The sequence below is a fragment of the Convolutriloba macropyga genome, chromosome 9, assembly GCF_964194025.1.
Source record: "Convolutriloba macropyga chromosome 9, txConMacr16.3, whole genome shotgun sequence".
In the NCBI taxonomy this organism is placed as follows: Eukaryota; Metazoa; Xenacoelomorpha; order Acoela; family Convolutidae; genus Convolutriloba; species Convolutriloba macropyga.
This window is the reverse complement of record NC_134476.1, coordinates 37,859,009-37,882,444: the sequence shown is the minus strand read 5'-3', so window position 1 is coordinate 37,882,444 and position 23,436 is coordinate 37,859,009. Positions and strand designations below refer to the sequence as shown.

The following is a 23,436-nucleotide window of genomic DNA, read 5'->3' as shown; positions in this document are numbered from 1 at the left end:
CATAGTCCAAAATTGCTTGTTCAATAAACAGACTGGTCAAATGTAAAATTTGAATTGAGATATGATGCTTCGATGTGATGACCATAAAGAATGCAAAACAAACTTCAGCATTTCATATATGTGTTGCTCAGGAACCTTGAGAACTCCGTTTGTCTCAAAAATATCTGACTAGTGGTCATGCTTTTGTGTATAAACTTCACATTTTTTCCCTATAAAGTAAGAATCTGACTCAAAGTAATTACAACATTACCCGTCCGTGCACTAGCAGAACATACTTAATGATGAGCATAACGTTAGAATTGTAATAAAGCAAAGGATCTTTTTGAGGTACGTAGCGGCGTAGTTTTGAAATTACCCCGCATTGAGTACTAATTGGTTGATAACATACTGATTATGAGTCAGGACTAGAAAGACATCATGCAGACCAACACAACTCATTAATAGTTACAAGACGATACTATTGGCACTTGAATAGTTTGTAAAAAATAAATTTATTGAAACTAGAAGAACAATTACCGACATTTAATAGTACGGTTTTGTCCACATTGAGCACTAACTTATTAGACATTGAACAATCGCTAACAGATTTCGAATCGGTAGAGACATCGTCTGATGATGTATCCATCGCAGGCCAGTTAATATCATCTGCAAATGTAAAGGCTTCAAAAATTTTACGGTTTCTTAGAAAATCATTATTTTAGATCAGGAAAAGAATGGAGCCCTAGACAGACATTTGGCACCCAGGAAGTCACTGTGGTAAACGTAAATTTAAATACCACAAATTCTGTGTGCTGAAATCGGTCATATAAATAGCTGTCAAATCATTTTTATGATTGGTCAAGGCTTCCATAGCGCGATAACTTTTCAATCAGGTTAATATGATCTAATGTATCAAAATCTTTTCAAGATCTAAGAAAAAATTGTATTTTTTTGGATTTACCATGTCTGATCCTCTCTGGCAGCTATTTTAGGGCAGCAACAAATCTATATTTTTCCTGAAACCCAAAATGTTTGCTGTGGACTAGAGTTAACACCTCAAAATGGTGTTAAATTTTATTGTACATGACTCCTTCAAAAATTTTACTCTGTGCAACAAAATGCGATTTTGGCCAATAGTTATTTTAATCGAACCTTGAACCCGATTTATAAAGCAAAAGGACTTTAGCTTTATGCATGCGATTTGACAAATCGCCCTGTTAAAAAGAAATGTTTATTGTTTCAACAGCTCGAAACCACGTAGTTATGGGCGTAGTCACTTCTACTTGTGCTTTCCTCAAGTCGTCAAGACCCCAAATAATTATGATGAAGCGGAAGTATAAATTCCTACTTCCGATTTTTCAGTTGGATAGAAGTATGAAGCAAAATCTTGATCAAAAGGCAAGATAAGTGTAGGACTATGTAGACGACTTTGGTTTTTCTCTCTAATTGTGCTAAAAATTCTTCAAACATATTCTTTACATCCGTGCTGCAAGGATTATTAATTGCTCTCAAACGAAGTTTGTAGCAATTATATTAGTCCTCTCGGTCTTTTTTTATGCGATTTTTCGCTTAACCAATTTTTCGTCTGACGCTTTTGACTTTTCGTCCTCAAAAACGGGATAAACAGGTAGCGCCCAGCGGGCATTATGTGCTCTTAGAGCCTTTCAGGTCTGTTTCAGATCAAACTGTCTTGGAGACTTATACTTATACTTATGGTGTGAGGGGCGGTTCTTAGAGGTTGAGACCCCCCCCCCCTTTGTTGACCCCCCACCCCCACTATTGGCTCACCCCCCCCCCCCACCGCGCTTTTGCCCCCCCCGTGGCTAGCTACTGACCAAGCCAACCGCTCGCCGGTCGTTTGAGAGCAATTCGCCCGACGTTAGTCGGTTATGTTTTTCATTAGCTGCGCATGATGACGGCTGGCAGAGTGAGATATTTAGTAGTTCGAACTTTGATATCATTTAACAAGTTATAAGTACGCCACGTGTCTCCGGTATAATTGGTGAATTTTCTGTTATTTACAGAAGTCTTTTTGGCTGCAGCATAGCATTCAAACTTCAGTTGGTCTTCGCAAATTCGTGCCTGTTTGTTTGAGTGGTTTCTACGCCACTCGCTTTGAATTTTTTTGGCGCGTAAATTATTTAGGGTAGTCGTAAACCACTTTGGTTTAATATTGCTCGTGTTATGACGTGTCTTAGTAGCGAAAACGTTTGTTACTTCTACAATAGTTGCCTGGAATATTTCGAACGCTATATCGATGTCTTTTTATTCGCAAAACATAAGACTGCCAAGTTCGTGACTCAAGCAATTTAAAAACCTTCCCTTTTTTCAAAAACGAAGTATCTCGGAAAGCTTTTTTACAAGGGCGATTATCACTCTTATGCAAAAACTCAAGAAAATGGGAAAATGATTACTAAAGTTTTCAGGTTCCATTACGTTGGATTTCCTTAACAAAGTTTTGTTTTGTAGTGAAATGATCAAAGCACATGAATGATTCTTGTGTAAGACGAGTCGGCTAGTCTATTGAGAACTCAAAATTTTTGGCTCTGATTGCATTCAAATAATTTCCAGTATTGGTTTTGTCAATGAGTGTATTAATCTAGAGATCTACGCGTAAAGCAAACACTAAATCATCAGAAAGCTTCAAAACAGCTATCCAGGGTATCCAAGAAATCAAGTTTATTATTGCGTAGTGGCTTATGCTTTAAAAATTTATGATCGTATTGGGTTGATAGAGTTTACAAACTATTGACTTATGGCATTAAAGTTTGCCTGTTAGGAGCAATTATGATCCTGCACGACATTTTTTTCAAGCCATTGTACGTTCAGCAAAGCACCAAATAACAAAAGTTTCATAAAATGAAGATGTTTTTATGCAAAACTAGTAAATTTTGTTTTTTGAGGCTTTTTGTAGACAAAGGTAACAATACCTTGTCACATTTTTTCACTTGTCATTAGCTGTGTCTACTGTAAAAATCTGATACGTTAGCAGTTGACAATGGTGGCGAAAAAGCATGGGTTAATTGAATTGAGTTATTAATTGAGACATACTTGCGGGACTTAATTGTTCTTTTGAGCCGTGATATGTTGCATTTGTTCTTGTTGCAGAACTGCTCGTTTTCTTCTTAACTCGCACTTTGTTGATTGTGCAAAAGACATTAGTGACACCAGGCACACGAAAACAAAGACATTTTCGATTAAATTAACTCGTTAACATATAATATTCGCAGCGAAATGTTTTGACGAATTTGAACAGATAAATAAGTTGGCTACAAATAATTCAACATGGCCAAGGACCTCGCAATGTACATTAGCATACACGGTTTGTGTGCTTGCCCTCCCATTATAAATCGAGATGGAGTAAGGGCTCTATTTTAATGTTTGATTTGCACCGAAAACAATTTTGAGGGTTGAAAATAGTTATGCCTGAAAGAAAACATGAAACAGTTCCATAAAACGAAAAAAAAATGAAAAATAATTTTAAATAGCCGTCTTCATCTTTTCAGTAGGCTATCTTTGCGCTCATGGATTTTTTATACTTCGTCAAACAGGAACGATATCAAAAATGAAAATGGAAGTCCAAAATTGGAACCCTTAATACCCAATTTTAGACGCCCGCTACTGGAACTTCGTTCCTATAAGTCTTTGTGACCATCTCTAATGCTCATTGGTTTTGATACTAGCCCTTTTATCCTCTCAACAAGAAGCAGGAGTATGTCTAACAGCCGAATGAGATCGAATTAGTTCACACTGTAAGTTTTTGTACATTGATCAATTTTGTTCCGCTCTGTCAATCGTGATCGGGGTGGCGGGAAGCCATGGCGGCTATTCTCCTGCAATCTGTTGGGTCATCTGTCGGGATCTTCCAAGTTTGTCATTTGACTGACACTAAAAAGCGGATAATTGAAGTCTACTATAGCTGCAAACTAAGAGTAGCATCCGCGAAATCTTTTTCACTGTCAATATAAATAATTAGGTCTTGCGGGTGATTGGATTTTCATCATATGCAACTAACATCACTCATTAAAATTTTGCAATTATTGTTAAAATTAGTTTAAGATCCAAGAATCTAATTAATTGCCTTATGAAAGTCGCTTAAAAGAGATGGCTGCAGAATGAAATCGAGCTTTCAATCCTAATTATTTTAGTTTACTAATTAAAAATTTTCGATAAATTCATGGTTTTTCGAAGGGGGAAATGGTTTACAATTTTTGCATTTGAAAACGGGAAATATTTCACAAAACCACATAAAGCACTGAAGTGAGAATAAAGTCAAAGCTTCGCGATGAAAATTTTTGGATCTTTCTAAAAATGCAGAACGGACAACACGTTCTTATAAATAGGATGGATAGTCTTTAGAAACAACCTTTGTCGTCCTCATCACATCATAAGCTTAGTCTTTTTTTTTAAAAAAAATGTTTGTAATAAGTTCAAGAATTTATGCTTCTGGGTGAAATTTTACCCTTTGCTCTATTTGGATGAGTTGAAAACGCTTTTTCTTCGATGTTTTTAGAGGCATATAATCAAAATGTTGCTTCGAAATTTTACTTTATGCTTACGTGAGAGTATCGAACAAGAACTACTTTTGGGAACTACAGAAAGAAAAATGTTATTTTTTCAAGTTTGAAATTGATGAAATTTTAGTTTTCATTTTTTTCATATAATACTTCGTTTCATTTTATAATAACTCAATGTAATAATGATTGCGTTAATTTGGTTTTGCATAACTAATATTAACGAGATGTAATCTAATATTAACGAGATTATAATCTTCACTGAAACAATTTTGAAAATTGGAATTGTCGAGCTGGGTTCTGATATGTTCAGATGCATTGTAGTGAATAGCTATAGTAAAGACTGCCGTTACAAGAAACTCAATGTTTTTTGAATTGCTCTTGATATTTTAAGCAATTATTGTTGTCGCATGTGTCATTTTTCAGCAAAATGTTTTTCTGACCGTGTTGGACTTTTCGATAAACTGTTGGGTCATTTATTTTTTGCGTTTATGTGAATTGTTCTTTCATTCGCAATTTAAACATCTGAATTGAATTCGTGGCAGTTTACTCAAATTGTAAATCAGAAGTGCAGTTAACTGAAAGAATTAAGTTAGACCCCGCACGTCGTTTGAGAGCAATTTGTCGGACGTCAGTCGGTTTGATTTTATTTGACCTGTTTTAGAAATTCTACGCGGGTGATAAACTCTACAAGTTGGACGTGGACTTGAGCAGCAATGTTTTGTTCATTCGATATCACATGCGAATCTACTCACTAAACGTGGAATTCAACAACACTACAAGTGCTGCTGAGACTCTCATGGAGTTCGTCATTCTACTCGAGAGATTTGATGACAAGGTTGTTATAGCACTGTTTTCTTTGTGGTTTGTTTACTTTTCATGTTTCGGATTAAAAAATGATAAAAAATGACTTAAATTTCGAGATAAATCAAAGCAGTTAATGATATTAGTTCTACTTTGAGTTATATTTTTAATAACCTTGATAATCAGTTCCGGTCTCTTCCGTTGCGAAAAGCAAACCAGTTTGTCTTTTGAATTTTCAATCTTAAAAAGTCAAAAACCAGCTAAAGAAGATCTTTGCAGCAAAAATATTCACATCATCCTTCGTGGGATCCTTTCCAAGTGATTCGAAGGGGAACTTTTCTAGTCAATTATATCAACAGAAAAAAGATGTCCAATCTCAAAGATAATTTTTTTCTCATTTATTTTCAATCTGATTCATCCCCACTTTCTTCCTCATATTTCAAAGTTTCTTTCGTTTTTAACTCAAAATCGGATGGCATGCGTTGCAATTGGTTGTGCTCCCCGCTCATTGGGTGAAACAAAGATTAAAGATTTTCACAAAGAAAGCGCCCCTTTCATTGGATGAGCTTCCCTTTTGAATAATGCTCGCCTGTCTTTTGATGAGTTAGCAATCTGATTTGATTGCGCCTCTGCTGACCCTCACAATCGGATCTACAATTTTCAGTGACTGAATTTTCCATACTGAATCTCATAACAGTTGAATTCTTGCAAGAATCATTGTGGCCGTTCCTCTCATAAGGGTCACTGAGACTGCCTGAGCCCACCGACTGTAATCACAACCCAGATGTTAGACAATTTCTGTTATCAGAAAGCACAACAATAAGTTTCAATGTTTTGAGAACTAATTCTAAAAAGCCTCCAAAAGCAAGGGACAAATTGAACATATATTTCGTGACATTTCTGGGAGAATTGACCGTATTTCTTCTCCTCAGAGTTTGCAATAGCCAAACCACACTTACTAGCCGCCGCCTCTGTAATAATACTGGGTGGTATAGGGGGAGTTATGGTTACCTGCAACGCAGCTGATTTTTCAGCAGACCAAATAAGCAAGACAACGTCTTCAGACCGGGAATTGTTATCAGGAGTTGAATAAATCTTTCTCCTTAATCACAGCTGAAAGGCATGAGGCCACAGCTACTTGTTCTTGTTGCCTTTTTTATTATTCCCGACACGTCAGATTTTCACGAGCAGCAGTGTACTTTTTTAGTCACTATGACCTTTTTGCGTCTGAACTTTAAACGTGGTACCCACATTGCAGACAAGATTGGTCAGGCTATTGTCAACCTGAACCCGTCTTTAAGCTCGTCCTCGCACAGAGCTTCTCGGAGGGAGGGGATTGAACTCTCAATCATTGGCGTGTGAAGCGTCAGAAATATTTCACTTACGTCTCTCATCTCTCTTTTTCCAATAATTTTTTAAGACTTCTGCACTTAAATTCTGACTGGCTGCCTCGATTGTGTTCTTGTAGGCTCCGGGATCTGATTTTGTAAACAATTTTACGTGGTTGGGCTCAAACGAAATGGCCTCGACTCTTTATTGGTAGAACCAAATTTTGTTTAGAATTGAAAAAATGACTGTTTCAGAATCGGGCGACAAGACCCAACTCTGTGGACCATTTGAAGGACGAGGTGCCGAGTGAATTCTTCCAGCCTGGCTACACAACCGTCGAGATGTCCATCGAACTGCTCAAGAAGGCTGCCGATTTGTACGAGAAGCAGAAGGTTAGATATTCACAAAGATAGAAATTCAAACGATCGCAGTGTTCTGATTATTTCGGAATTCACAAAATGATTGCTTTAGCGGTCGATTAATAGGAGAGCGATCAAAAAATTTAAGGACTTGTTTTAAAGTCGCATAGTTTCCTGACTTCGTTTTAAATCTGCTTAGTTAACGTTAATTCCTAATTGCAAAAGGATGTCTTCCGTTTGTGCCCCCCATTTACAGAGCACGTGTCATTACACAGTAAATTATTATATAAAACTATGACATGCGCGTCTGGGGGTTGCAAATAATATGCACCCACTAAGCTGGGGTGGGGCACAAACGGAAAATGATCCTGGCAAAAATAGAAAACTTATTAGTACTTGATTTTATTCAGCTCTACGAGGCAGCTGACTACGCACGTGACCAATTGAACAACTTCTACTACCGGAATCTGGACTACGAAGGAATTGCATTGAACAACGTAAGGATATTAGTTGCAGGCTCTGAAATCAAAACTTAAACTCTCTGTGTCTTGTTTAAACGTAGCCAATTGAATGTCAACAAATTTTGAATGCATAATTGATGTTTTCAAGAAAACCTTAAACAAATGAGAAGCAGAAATTCAATTTCAAGGTGATAAAAGGGAGCTAATCAAACTGAGTTTTCCGAATTCGATATGATTTTGTGCTCTGTGGGTAGTGCTAATGGCGTGAAAGTTTAATGTTTTAGGAAATGGCTATTTTTAGAACGCTTCTTTCACAAACTTCAGAAACGGGAGACTATATAAGAAAGATTTATTCAAATCAAGTTCTATTGACAGAAACTGTTCAAAAGCTTGAACCGATTTTCAATCAATCTTTTCTCTCAGAATTGATAACCAAAGCAATTAAATGGTTTTTTAAGTGTTTTTCTGATGCATTTGTAGATCCACCGTGCTCAGCTGGCGTGTAAGATCAAAGGAATATCCCTACGGGAGAAGGTGGAAGAGATCCTTCCTAACGAGGGCAAGCCAGTTGTTGCTCCCTTGAAAACAGGGAAGCAGAATGCTGCAGCCAGGAAGCAATCCACTTTGCCAGATGAAACTGTGAGCAATGTAAAGATTATACACACTCGTGGGTTCCAGCTTCAGTTCTACATGGTAAAGTTCCCCAGGAGCGATGAAGAGAACAAAATACACATTCCTAAGGTACTTGTCAAGGAGAGACCTCAAATTTTACTATTTTGCAAATAAAGACAAACTTTTCGATATACCTTTTAATTTCTCTCTTAAGCAAAGTTAATCTATCAATTACCCGGGTTCTGATGGGTTCATATGATTTTTCTAACAGATCGGCTTTGTTTTTGGTTGTAAAAGTGGTTATCAACCAATAATGCCAGAATTCGAGGCCATGATTGAGAATCACGTCGAAGATTCGATCATTTGTATAGTGTACTAGTCTTAAAAGTTCACGGTGCATTGAAGTTTATTGCGCATCACAGTTGTCTATCGGTAGCAATTTTTCGAGTAAATTTAATCCCTTTTATTATAGCTGGTTTCCACTTTTGTATCGTAATTAATACTTTGTAAATGTGGACCATAGTTGCTTTTACTTAATCCTTTTAATTGGTCTGTTAGTCGCAGCCTTTTTTTAAAAAAAAACAGATTTAACTCGGTACCGGTAGACGTTTGTAATGCATTTTTGGATTGATAAAAAAAGATTGTATTAGTGCGTTGTCGTATAATTCTGTTGGGTGATTCGATTTTTATCAGTTATCAATGAGTTTTGGGTGGCTAGTCTAACCTCTAGTTGCAATTCAAACCACTACCGGTACATGGGTTTCATATCAAGTCCCACGGGCCATTTATTTTATAGTCGGCTAAATAGTCGTTCTGGTTAATTTAGCAATGGGGTAAATTGGGTAAGTTGGCATTGGGTAAAATGGCATTGGGTAAAATGGCATGTTGGGTAAAATGGCATTGGGTATAATGGCATTGGGTAAAATGGAATTGGGTAAATTGTCCTGACACCGGGTTTTAAAAAGAATTTTTCAACTTTTTTTATTTTTTAGTTGTATTGCTGTTCTCGTCTTTTAAGGTAAGATGTGTTGCGTTTACATTTTCTGGGGATGACTATGAAACGGGATAAACTTGTGAAACCCGTTGAGGGCACTGAATTGAAATGTATTTTTTGGAATTGCTAACCTGAGAACGCACAGGGTACACCAATCACCAAGCTGTAAATCAAACTCATTTTCGAATTATTTCTGCACGCTTATTCGATATATTTTTGCTGTTTTTATTAAAAGATTATTACAAGATAAAATATTACAAGATATTTTTGCTGTTTTTTTTGCATTTCAATCGGATTTTGACGAAAAAATAACAGCATATATCTATGGTATTGTGATAGTATTTGTCGAGTTACTGCAGTTGTTATTTTTTTATAAATTGAATTTTGAGTTTTGTCGCATTTGCTAACAGTTATAGTAATTTAATTCGTCTTGAAAATATGCCGAAACAAAAGATATGTCAACATGTACGGATTCATTCAAGACTGGATTCACCAGAAGATTTGTCGGCTTATTGTGAGGCTTGACATAGATAAACATACCAACAGCCAATAGTATGAACAGGAGGAAAAATTATTTAAAAAATCGGCTGTTTTTTTAAAAAAAATGTCGAAGTTGAGAATTGCATTCCAGTACAGATGCAAGCCCGTGGAAGATATCTCTGCTTCCAGCAGGTTGATTAGTCTATGTACAACTCTTAGAAAACATTTTTAGTTCTCAATAAAGGTTCTACAATAGTAGTTAGTTACATACCTTGGGCACTGAAAAGCATCCAGCACAAGCAAGTAGGATTTCGAAATTCTTGATATTACCCAGCTCTTGGTTTTCTCATATAAAGTTATCTCTAAAACTATGTGAACATGCCTTTTTTGGTCTCAAAACTGGCGGCGCTTCTATATTTGCATTCTTAAGAGGATTTAACAGGTATATTATTGTGTTCTCGAATTATATTTCACTAAGGTTAATAGAAGTAATGCAGCATAATTTAGCGCTAATTTGATAGCGAGTTTCAGTTTCTAAGCACTTGTTATCATATACACATACAATTTGTACATATGCATTTTTTGTTCATATCAATCTATACTGATAAGTTTTTGACTCACCCAATGAGTGGGGAGCTCAAAATTTAATGCATCATCATACTAGCTGTAACTCAGTGGCGGGTGAAATGTGATTGCCCAGAACAGGAAGTTTTACCTCAAACAATTTTTCTAAGAAGGAAACGAGTGTGATTGCATGGGTGATTGCATGGGTTGAACTGATAACAATCATCGGTTATGAACCAAGATTTTCTAATTAAATAGATTGTTTTAAAAAATTTTTTTGTTTGTGTTTTCTGAGAGGTTATTATGGGATCATATTGGTGTCTAGGGATCATATTGGTGTCCAGGTGAAGGGATCATATTGGTGTTCAGGTCAAGTGATCATATTGGTGTCCAGGTTATTAAGGGATCATATTGATGTGTGTTTTATTGGTGTCCAGTTTTTAATGAATGAAATTGAAATCGGCTAGTTATATTTCACGATTCGTTTCACAACAATTTTTTGTGAGTTTTAAATTTGATTTTTTGTTATTGTTTTTGTCAAAAGGCTTTCAAAAGGTATATTAGATAGGTGTAAGATTATAAGAATGTCTTTTTTCCCTAATGGTATTTTTACGCCTGGTTTGAGGGTTTAATAGTCATTCGAATTGACTATTTCTAAACAGCCTACTTTTAAAGAGTGACTGTTTTTGTTCAGCCCCGTTAATTGAATCATTTTGGGTGACTTCGGACACTACTTTCTGTGATCGGAAAGCCCTCATGTAATATCACGGATGGTCAATTTAATGAATTGTCATCTTCTTGGATTTTATATCAAGACTTGTTCTTTATTTCCATTTTTGACAGTTGTCCGTTCTTCTTGTTGTTTGTATTACCTGCGATAGTGATAGCTGAACGTATTGGTTATTGGCCTTCTCTTGTTTTTATTTTGTCAAAGTTTTCACACAACCATATGACCTCACGCTCACTTCAAGTCAGTTTTTTTCTCTTATTCAGGCAGTTGTATGAATGTGTTGTGTGCATGATGCGAGTGATCAAGCTTCTGGTAACACATGACTTGCCTCACTCTCAAATTGACTTGGCGCTCTCAAATAAACTTTTAAAATACTTTAGTTAGCTCAAGTTCTTTCGTTAGAGGATTTTTGGTCAAATGAGTATGCCTTAATCTAATTTTTAAATGTAAAGGAAACCAATTTGTCAAATTAAAATTACTCCCAATATTTAAAACAAACGTTTTCAAACTTTACGTTCATCGTCAGGTTAAAACTGTTTTACAAATTGTTAAAAGATAAAATGAATATCTATTTACATTTGTCTGAGACGACAATTAAAACAATTCTAGGAACTATTCTACAAAATCAATCGAAAATTTTTCCCTATATACAATATTTAGCCTATTTACAACTCATATTTACATCTGTTATCAATTTATTTAAAAACATTCCTATTCCGGATTGTTCGATTTTGGCCATGTTCTTGTATTTTTAGGGTTATTCCGAATTTGCCCTAACCATAAGTAACCCTCTTGTGGAGGTTTTGCAAATATCGTTTTGTCATGCACAAAATGTTTTTTGCCCTATGTATTCTAGTCAAAATTATGTTTTGAACTAATATTTTAGCGTGAGTTCCCTCCCCCTATGTTCATCGCGTGTTTTTAGTGCCGGCTTCAGCTTGCTGATATATATAGCTTCGATAACCATTAGTTTTTCTACTGTCCGATAGGCGTCCAGAATTTTCCATTCAATGTCATTCGTGGCGCCATGACTTTCAACCAGATGTTGACCCACCTGTGAATCCTTCTTTTGATCTTCTGTTATCCTTGTGGTAACATGCCGGCTTGTTTGCCCAACATAGATGGATCCGCATCCATTACATTTAATCTCATATACCATGTGGGATTTCAGGTCTCTTATCAAAAGATGATTTCAGGGTGGGGAGGCACGATCTTAATTTCCGCGTTGTAAAAACTACTTGCAATTCGCATAGTTTCTTCAGTTTGCTTGCAAAGTTTTGAGTAAGGTTGCCTCTGTATTGTAGAAAAATAGTTGGCTTATCAATTGATTTAGTCTTGCTTTTTTGATGCTCTTTTGGTGTTGTTCTTAATTGGTCTTTACCGCCACTTATTTTCTTTTCTAGAGTCTGATTCACTATTTTTGAAGACCATTCCTCTGGATATTGATTTTTAGTCCAGCAAGTTTTGTTCTTTTCAAGAGCCTGATCGAAGGCCAACCAATTAGAGGTTGCATTAAAAACCATGTGAACCGCCCCTTGAATCACATTTTTCTTATGCTGAAGCGGCGCACAGCTGCGAAAATTCAGTAATATTCCAGTGTCAGTTGGTTATTGATACCAATGACAGGTGATATTATTTTTGCTGCTCACATTTACGTTAATGTCAAGAAAAGCCAAATCCCCATCCATGTTCATTTTTTCTAAGGTAAATTAAAGGTTGTTGTGTAATGAGTTTGCAAATTTTAAATACTCATCCGGGTCACCACGAACCGTGCAGATAATATCATCTACATACCTTTTAAACAATTTCATCTCCTTATCATGCCTCACTGTCTGTTGATTGCTGCAATAAGTGCAAATCCAAACAACATCCTGCATGTTGGCGTATTCCTCATTCGATATTTTTTGGCTAATTTTTAAATTTTATAATTAAATTATAATTAACTTGGATATCATAACTATGGTAATTAATTCAACACATCAGCAGTTCAATTACTCTAAATTCAATTGTCCATTTCAAATTTGCACGCGTGAAATGTTTGTTTATATTCTCCCCACTTTGGTCAGGTAAGAATAAAAAGTCGTGATTGAACGAGTTAACAAATTGTGAATGCAGCTGTACTTTCAATTAGATGTCTTTGAGAAAATTCGTTTCCTTCGGTGATTTCGAAATTTCTCTGCTGATGTATGAGGACAAAAACTGGTAAAATTATATGAAGTCCCCACTCATTGGGTGACATTTAAACACAGAAGGGCTCCCCTCTCATGAAGTGAGTCCAATATCACTTGAGGTTAGTGTGTTCTTGAACCGGATTTTCTTGACCCTCTGATTGGGCATAGCGGCACAATTGGATGCGACAGTCCCCGTCAATTCTGGCTCATAATCGCGAATCTCTTGCAATCAGCATTGTAGCTGAGCCACGCATGGCACTTATTGATACCGCTTGAGCGAGGCGACTGAAGGCTACTGATAGGCTTAAGGGCTGGAAACTTCTGTTATCAGATAAAAGAGCTATTCTTTTCAATGTTTTCCTTGTTGTTTCGGATATTCCGCCAAAAGTTTCTAATGCCAAAGGTATGAAGTGGTTGCCCATATCGCTGCACTTCTGGTAATAATGCCCAATCTTTCTGTCTTCTGCTAGGGTTAGAGCAAAACCACATGTCCTCGCCGCATCTGAGATAAGACTGGCTTGCAGTGGGGACGTAATGGTGACGTCTAAGGCTGCGGGTTGTCCTGCTATAAAACTGGGCAAATACACGTCGCCTGGTCTTGAATTATTTTCCGGCAGAAGACGTTTTTGCTCACGTACAGGCGAAAGATTGGCCGACGACCAACCTGTCATTATTGTGTCTCGTACTCTGTCATGACGTGAGATAATATCGTCACGTCCGTGACATGAAACGGCATGATCTACAAATATGTCCAAAATAGCTGACTTACAATATGGACATCTCCTATCTGAGTCATAGAGTGGAACTTCTAAACGGTATTTCAGAGCAGCTCGGAACTCGTTAGGTTGATGGTGTAGGCCAAGAGCAGGGATAGGTGCTGCCGTCAACCAAGCTCCTGATTGAGGTAGGGAAAGAGATAACAGTCTAGCTTTTTCTCTGGTGGAGGTTTGACATTCAAGAAGGTTGCTTAGAGCCGTATTGTCAAATTGTTCTTGAATTTTCTGTTTTGGCAAATGAGGAATCCTCAAAGCGCTAAACTCCTCCACTAGGTCTGAGAAACTAATTTCGTGAGTTGGGTTGACACCAGTGATTTGTTCTATGTTTGCTGACTGGCATAAGGAACCAACATAAGCTGCTTTGAGTTGGTTCAGAGAACGTCGAACTCAAGCTCCTGTTTTGCTTATTGGCAGGCATGCTTGCTCCCATGAATTATCGCTGATTACAGAATCCAATATATTTTCAAAAATTGTTCGTTGGAGATGGTCAAATTTTTCAAGTATTATGTTACTCTCAGTGGACGGTGTGTTGCATCTCAACGAATACACCAATTTAGGTGCACCCAGACATCTACGCAAAATTCCAAGAGTGCACTGAGGGTCCTCTATATAGCCTAGATTGTCTAACACCTTCTCGAGTTTTTTAACCCGTTTTTCTAAACAAGGCGCAACAAAAGTGGGTGTTCCGATTGCTGCGACCAAGATTTCGATTCCTGATTGGCTGTTTCTCTTTATCCTGCTATCAACTGCATTAAAACACGAGGTGAACCTCAACTCGCACGTGTCTCTTCTGAGTTCAATGCCACACTTGTTGTCATGAGTTGCTAAAATTGCTAATGATTCACATAGCTCCACTTCCGTACCTGCTATAATTCCATCATTAAGGTACCAAGAATTCTGCATAAGATTTGGTAACTTGTCGTGGAGTTCTTTGATAATGGGCCAAAGTCCTAAAGAAAATAGTAGGGGCCCCAGAGGGTCTCCTTTTTGGACTCCTGATTCACTTTGAATATGAGTTGTCTTAAAAAAGAGTTTGCTATGCTGAGAATAGCAAAAAGAAGAAGGGGCTAAAGAGGGAATGAATTTTCGCGCTGCATCTAAGACACTGCTTCTCGTAATGGAATTGAAAGCATTTTTGAAGTCGATTTGAAGCAGGCCCGCTTTTTCGTTGTTCAATAACTTTTGAAAGGTTTGTTTTGTTGCATGTACAATGCTTTCAGCACCCGCATTTAACTGCCACACCAAGTTGTCTGGATGAAAAAAGTTCAACAGCCTCAGAACTGGCCTCTTGTGCAATACATTTGGCTATGAGACGTCGCAAAACTTCGCCCACAGCGATTGGCCGTACACCTCTTTTTGTCTTTTTCAGCACTGTAAGCGAAGCAGAGCAAAAAGTTGGTGCAACAAAACTGGGGAGCTGCCCTCTGCTAGCCAAATTCACTAATTTTGTGATGCTTGTAATCGATTTTTTGGACTGATTGGGGACTGCGCACGTTACGGCATGTAGAAGGCGCTCAGTGTACATTTTGGATGGACCGGCTGCTGTGAAGTTTGAGAAAGATTGCAATTGTTTAAACACAGACGCTTCGTCAAACTGATAAGCATAGCTACTGTAATCATCAGTTTCCCTCGGTGGCACTTCTGCTGGATGCAAGGTCATCAACTCTTTTAGGGTTTCTTTGTTATCAGGGGCCACTCCATCCGAAGACAAGATTTTTGCTGCACGTCTAAATTGGCCTTGAAGGCAGAGAGATTTTGCACGTCCTGCAAGCGTTTCCATTGAGTCATGATTTATTATCTTGGCTTTTTTCATTGAGGCTGCTTCGAACCATAGCCCAGCATAGTCGCCATTCTTCCAACGCTCAAACCTAGTTAACATGAGGCGCTCCTGCTGCTGCTTGTGTTTCTTCCCCCTCTGTTGCTAGCGCTCAGAACTCACTTGCTAATTGCAAAGAGTCTCTTCCAATTTTCTGGGGAACTTGGTTGAAACACAGCCCTCAAGGATAGGTGTTAACAATTGGGACCATCTTAGCGGGAACATGACAGGAATAAAGCGGAGTGTAGGTATTTTTTTTCTTGCAAATCGTTTCAAGGTCTGGGTGGGCGTTCAGGTCAAAATTTGCTGTGTTTTGAGAGGTGTTACTTTCGGCCATTTCTTCGCTGTTTGTGGCAGAGACTAGCTCGTCAATGCGGGCTGCAATACCATGGTGATTTTCTTACTTGTTGACAATTGACTAGTAAATTGAGAGTACTAAATTGACTAAATTCTAAAATCAAGACTTAATTGTAAATCGGGACTTTGAGACATCACCGTTGGTTAGCTCGTATTTTTTTTGGTCTGATTTTCATCGTTATTTTGAGAGCACAGGTCTACGAAGCGATCGAAGTTTTGCAACCTGCCTGCTATGTTGATTGAGATTTCTCTTTGTGTGAAACAACGATGTTGTAGATGAGCGGGAACGCCGAAACGGCTTGACAAAGCTTTGATCCTTTTTCAATCATATTTTCAACATTGTAGATCTCTGATTATAATACAAAAAACGATTCTCGTTTTCTGAACCCTGAACTGCCCGAGTTATAATTAGCTAAGTTTATATAATCTTTTTTTGTTTGAGCTTTCGCCCCCACTAGTGTTTTGCCCCCTCCACCAGTGCGTTATGCACCCCCAATTACAGAACACGTGACTTTTTTTAGTATATTATTGCAAAATAGGTAACGTGTGCTTGGGGTTTGCAAAGCAAAATATATGCATCAACTTAGCTTGGGGGGGCAATGGAAAAGATCAAGTTTTCTTGAAAAAATTCCGCAAATTTTTTATCAATCTTTTTAATAGGATATCCTTTTTTTCAAGCCCATCCTAATTTTAAGAAGTGAACATGTTTGGTTGGGTTTTGACAGGTGTTTGAGGGCAAGTCGTTCATTTACTCGCGTGACAACATGCTCTCGACTGAGTTTGAGAGCTACTTGAAGTCTCTTTTCCCAGACTGTGGCCCACAACTGCGAGTGGTCAGGGAGGAACATGACAAAACGGTTGGACCAACTGGTACGTCCTAATGTTAATCTGTAGCAAGCACGTTGAAAAAATGAAGTATGTCGTAAGATTTTGCTGTTTTTTTACGTCTTTTGTGTTCATATATTAACAGCACTGATAAAGAAATATCCACAATATATTGAGGGTCGAGAGTTAGTATATCTAGAATTTTTTATTAAATAAAAAGCATTGAGCTCTTAAAACTGATTTTCATGAAATAAGCAGAGAGTACGCTAACAATTAGCGCAGATAAGACAAAAACTTAAATTAATGGTACCAGATTGGCCAATAGAAAAAGTTAAGACACTAATAAGCCAACAAAACAGCCGGCAAGAAAGACGAGAAATAATTGTTCCGATACCTCTTGAGGGGTGGGGGAGGAACTATATACTCAAATGGTTTTTTTGTTCAATCAATTTTGACCGATCGATATATTCATCGTAGAGAGTTGTGACTGGTGTCATTAAAAAGCCCGTCCAGCGTAGAATATAGAATTAAAAAGATTTTTATGAATTTCGTTTTCTAGAGCAAGTTATCGATGTTTAAATTTTTGTGAATAGTAGACCGATTTGCGTTATTTTTATTCGCCTTTTCCGGAATTTTTGCACAAAATTTTGTCAATTTTTCTAAAAATATTTTAAAAGTGTTAAGAATAGTGTTGTTGGTTTTATTATGATTTTTATTAGCTATTTTTATAATATTCGAAAAAAGTAAGTGTTCCTCATGGACGAACAGTATTAGCAAGGCTAGTTTAGGACCAATATCGGACTGTTACAATTCAATAATAATTGGGATTGTAGTCAGTCGGTCTTTTTTAAAAACATTCAATCTTTTTTTAGTAATTAAAGAACAGAACAAATCAAATCAAAGCTTTTTGGTGATAGGTCCAATTGGCTTTCTAAGCAGCTCAAGATAAATGTATCTAGTCTTTTTACTCGAAAGCTTATGGTCATTTCGACTTTCAAAAATATTTGATTTTTAAATAAACAAGGGCTTATTTAACTTTGCCACTATTCTTTTCTTAATTTGGTCAGCTTTTTGCTTAGTGTCAGCAAAGAAATAAAGTTTTTTCTTTCTAATGAATTGAAATTTAATCTTCACTGCGAATTTACGAGTTAAGTAATAGTTTTCTGGCTTTGATATAACTAGATTTCACATTTTTTTATTTGGTCTTGAGGCATTGCCTATTTTTCACGTTTCTAGTTTTGTCAAATAATTCAATTGTTGACAGTTCTCATATCACATTTTTGGCGTAAAGTAGAAGACACAGTTGGACATATCAAAATCTTTTAAGGTATTCACTATGGTTATAACCACTTGGACACAACATTCTTGAAGAATTTTTTAAAATTTTTTCTACTTTTGTCTAACTATCGTATTTACTTTGTCTATTTAGTCGTACGAAATTTCTGGGATAATGACTGGTCTCATTGGCTTCTTTCGAGGATAGAAGAGCCAATATTCACAATTTAGTAGATAGCTGATGGCTTATTATGACTTTGAAAACAATTGTGTTCAGAAATTAAAAATCACTAACTTTTCTTTTTATTGTCTATCTGTTACCTAGTCTCATTAATTACAGGTCTTATTTGACATTATTGGCGTCAAGGCGAGAGGCGCAAATGTACAATTTTTTTAAAAAATCAAGATTTTGTTATGACTTTACTGGCTTTGACACGGGTTTTTAACGGCATAAAAAGTTGAACAATGACACGTCTTAATGCCCTCCTATAGAAGCGTAGGTAATCATAAATCTATTGGATGTTTTCAGTTGATATCTAATGGTTTTCATTATTTTGAAGTAATTTGTTTTTAAGAATATAAGAGAATTTTTTTACTGCTATTTTTGTTCCTTTTTTCTAATTGTTACTGAGCCTTATTGGGGACTGGTCTTTCCTAGTGAAGTACAAGTAATTTTGTTTAGTTTCAGTTTTTTGGATGCTTTTTAGGCTTTGTTTTTCAGGATTTTTTAAATGGACATAGAGTTGTGGACGTAAATAATGTTGTTGTAGTTTGATTTGGTGTTAGTCTTGACTCGCTTTCTTAATAATGGCAGATCTCATTAATCTTATGCGGCATTTTTTACTGAGGCGTTGTTTTTGTTCATACACCATTTTTTTCTGAAAAAAATAGTGTTCTTGGTTTTATTTTGATTTTAATTAGCTATATTTATAATATTCGAAAAAAGTAAGTGTTCCTCATGGACGAACAGTATTAGCAAGGCTAGTTTAGGACCAATATCGACTGTTACAATTCAATAATAATTGGGATTGTAGTCAGTCGGTCTTTTTTAAAAACATTCAATCTTTTTTTAATAATTAAAGAACAGAACAAATCAAATCAAATCTTCTTGGTGATAGGTCCAATTGGCTTTCTAAGCAGCTCAAGATAAATGTATCTAGTTTTTTTACTCGAAAGCTTATGGTCATTTCGACTTTCAAAAATATTTGATTTTTTTAATAAACAAGGGCTTATTTAACTTTGCCACTATTCTTTTCTTGATTTGGTCAGGTTTTTGCTTTGTGTCAGCAATGAAAGAAAGTTTTTTCTTTCTAATGAATTGAAATTTAATCTTCATTGCGACTTTACGAGTTAAGTAATAGTTTTCTGGCTTTGATATAGCTAGATTTCACATTTTTTCTTTGGTGTTAAGGCATTTGCCTATTTTTCACGTTTCTCGTTTTGTCAAATAATTCAATTGTTGACAGTTCTCATATCACATTTTTGGTGTAAAGTATAAGACACAGTTGGACATATCAAAATCTTTTAAGTTATTCACTATGGTTATAACCACTTGGACACAACATTCTTGAAGAATTTTTTAAAATTTTTTCTACTTTTGTCTAACTATCGTATTTACTTTGTCTTTTTAGTCGTACGAAATTTCTGGGATAATGACAGGTCTCATTGGCTTCTTTCGAGGATAGAAGAGCCAATATTCACATTTTAGTAGATAGCTGATGGCTTATTATGACTTTTAAAACAATTGTGTTCAGAAATTAAAAAAACACTATTTTTTCTTTTTTATTGTCTATCTGTTACCTAGTCTCATTAATTACAGGTCTTATTTGACATTATTGGCGTCAAGGCGAGGCGCAAATGTACTTTTTTTTTAAAAAAACAAGATTTTAATATGATTTTACTGGCTTTGACACGGGTTTTTAACGGCATAAAAAATTGAACAATGACACGTTTTAATGCCCTCCTATAGAAGCGTAGGTAATCATAAATCTATTGGATGTTTTCAGTTGATATCTAATGGTTTTCATTATTTTGAGGTAATTTGTTTTTAAAAATATAAGCGAATTTTTTACTGCTGTTTTTGTTCCTTTTTTTCTAATTGTTACTGAGCCTTATTGGGACTGGTCTTTTCTAGTGAAGTACAAGTAATTTTGTTTAGTTTCAGTTTTTTGGATGCTTTTTAGACTTTGTTTCTCAGGTTTTTTTAAATGGACATAAAGTTTTGGACGTAAATAATGTTCTTGTAGTTTGATTTGGTGTTAGTCTTGATTCGCTTTCTTAATAATGGCAGATCTCATTAATCTTATGCGGCATTTTTTGCTGAGGCGCTGTTTTTGTTCATATGCCATTTTTTCTGAAAAATAGTGTTCTTGGTTTTATTTTGATTTTCATTAGCTATATTTATAATATTCGAAAAAAGTAAGTGTTCCTCATGGACGAACAGTATTAGCATGGCTAATTTAGGACGAATATCGGACTGTTACAATTCAATAATAATTGGGGTTGTAGTCAGTCGGTCTTTTTTAAAAACATTCAATCTTTTTTTAATAATTAAAGAACAACAAATCAAATCAAAGCTCTTTTGTGATAGGTCCAATTGGCTTTCTAAGCAGCTCAAAATAAGTGTATCTAGTCTTTTTACTCGAAAGCTTATAGTCATTTCGACTTTCAAAAATATTTGATTTTTAAATAAACAAGGGCTTATTTAACTTTGCCACTATTCTTTTCTTAATTTGGTCAACTTTTTGCTTAGTGTCAGCAAAGAAAGAAAGTTTTTTCTTCTAATGAATTGAAAATTAATCTTCATTGCGACTTTACGAGTTAAGTAATAGTTTTTTGGCTTTGATATAACTAGATTTCACATTTTTTCTTTGGTGTTAAGGCATTTGCCTATTTTTCACGTTTCTCGTTTTGTCAAATAATTCAATTGTTAACAGTTCTCATATCACATTTTTGGCGTAAAGTATAAGACACAGTTGGACATATCAAAATCTTTTAAGTTATTCACTATGGTTATAACCACTTGGACACAACTTTCTTGAAGAATTTTTCAAATTTTTTTCTACTTTTGTTTTTACTTTTTCTTTTTAGTCGTACAAAATTTCTGGGATAATGACAGGTCTCACTGGCTTCTTTCGAGGATAGAAGAGCCAACATTCACATTTTAGTAGATAGCTGATGGCTTATTATGAGTTTGAAAACAATTGTGTTCAGAAATTAAAAAAACGCTAACTTTTCTTTTTTTTGTCTATCATTACCTAGTCTCATTAATTACAGGTCTTATTTGACATTATTGGCGTCAAGGCGAGGCGCAAATTTACAGTTTTTTTAAAAAACAAGATTTTGTTATGACTACTGGCTTTGACACGGGTTTTTAACGGCATAAAAAATTGAACAATGACACGTCTTAATGCCCTCCTATAGAAGCGTAGGTAATCATAAATCTATTGGATGTTTTCAGTTGATATCTAATGGTTTTCATTATTTTGAAGTAATTTGTTTTTAAGAATATAAGAGAATTTTTTTACTGCTTTTTTTGTTCCTTTTTTCTAATTGTTACTGAGCCTTATTGGGGACTGGTCTTTCCTAGTGAAGTACAAGTAATTTTGTTTAGTTTCAGTTTTTTGGATGCTTTTTAGGCTTTGTTTTTCAGGTTTTTTTAAATGGACATAAAGTTGTGGACGTAAATAATGTTGTTGTAGTTTGATTTGGTGTTAGTCTTGACTCGCTTTCTTAATAATGGCAGATCTCATTAATCTTATGCGGCATTTTTTACTGAGGCGTTGTTTTTGTTCATACACCATTTTTTTCTGAAAAAAATAGTGTTCTTGGTTTTATTTTGATTTTAATTAGCTATATTTATAATATTCGAAAAAAGTAAGTGTTCCTCATGGACGAACAGTATTAGCAAGGCTAGTTTAGGACCAATATCGACTGTTACAATTCAATAATAATTGGGATTGTAGTCAGTCGGTCTTTTTTAAAAACATTCAATCTTTTTTTAATAATTAAAGAACAGAACAAATCAAATCAAATCTTCTTGGTGATAGGTCCAATTGGCTTTCTAAGCAGCTCAAGATAAATGTATCTAGTTTTTTTACTCGAAAGCTTATGGTCATTTCGACTTTCAAAAATATTTGATTTTTTTAATAAACAAGGGCTTATTTAACTTTGCCACTATTCTTTTCTTGATTTGGTCAGGTTTTTGCTTTGTGTCAGCAATGAAAGAAAGTTTTTTCTTTCTAATGAATTGAAATTTAATCTTCATTGCGACTTTACGAGTTAAGTAATAGTTTTCTGGCTTTGATATAGCTAGATTTCACATTTTTTCTTTGGTGTTAAGGCATTTGCCTATTTTTCACGTTTCTCGTTTTGTCAAATAATTCAATTGTTAACAGTTCTCATATCACATTTTTGGTGTAAAGTATAAGACACAGTTGCACATATCAAAATCTTTTAAGTTATTCACTATGGTTATAACCACTTGGACACAACTTTCTTGATGAATTTTTTTATTTTTTTTCTACTTTTGTCTTTATTTGTCGCTTTTACTGTGTCTTTTTAGTCGTACAAAATTTCTGGGATAATGACAGGTCTCATTGGCTTCTTTCGAGGATAGAAGAGCCAATATTCACATTTTAGTAGATAGCTGATGGCTTATTATGACTTTGAAATCAATTGTGTTCAGAAATTAAAAAAATTTTTATTTTTTCTTTTTTATTGTCCATCTGTTACCTAGTCTCATTAATTACAGCTCTTATTTGACATTATTGGCGTCAGGGCGAGGCGCAAATGTACAATTGTTTTTAAAAACAAGATTTTGTTATGACTTTACTGGCTTTGGCACGAGTTTTTCGCAAAAAAGTCAAATCAACTTTTGATTTTTGTCGTATTTGACGTTTTTTGTAGACCTAAGACAATTTCTGAATAATTACAAGTCTCATAGGCTTCCTCTGGACGAATGAACGCGCCTTTTTTCAATTTTTTTTGGTTTTGTAGCTAATGGCTATCATGACTTTGTAAACAATTTTTTCGAAGAATACAAGGTTATTAATTCATTTTATTTTTCATTTTTGTCTTTTTACCTAGTCTCATTAATGATATGCTACACACCACATCATTGGAGGGGAAATCCACCACATTTATCGAGGGTTAAATACGGCTTTTTGGCTTCGACAGCGTTTTCTCGTAATTTCTAATTGAATTTTTTTTTGTTGTCTCTATTTGTTGTGTTTGTAACGGCATAAAAAATTGAAGAATGACACATCTTAATGCCCTCCTATAGAAGCGTAGGTAACCGTAAATCTGTTGGATGTTTTTCAGTTGATATCTAATGGTTTTCATTATTTTGAAGTTATTTGTTTTTAAGAATATCAGCGATTTTTTTACTG

The 23,436-nt window shown here is 35.5% G+C and overlaps 1 protein-coding gene across 1 annotated transcript in view; it reads left to right on the top strand.

Annotated features, from left to right (window-relative positions):
• LOC142346206 (uncharacterized) overlaps positions 1 to 23,436 on the top strand; it is a 144,776-nt gene that overhangs the window by 58,700 nt on the left and 62,640 nt on the right. Inside the window, exons 13-17 of the mRNA XM_075398718.1 lie at positions 5,158 to 5,331; positions 6,881 to 7,018; positions 7,396 to 7,482; positions 7,927 to 8,187; positions 16,672 to 16,816. Coding sequence (XP_075254833.1) covers positions 5,158 to 5,331; positions 6,881 to 7,018; positions 7,396 to 7,482; positions 7,927 to 8,187; positions 16,672 to 16,816 — 805 coding nt within the window. The remainder of the gene's footprint in view (positions 1 to 5,157; positions 5,332 to 6,880; positions 7,019 to 7,395; positions 7,483 to 7,926; positions 8,188 to 16,671; positions 16,817 to 23,436) is intronic.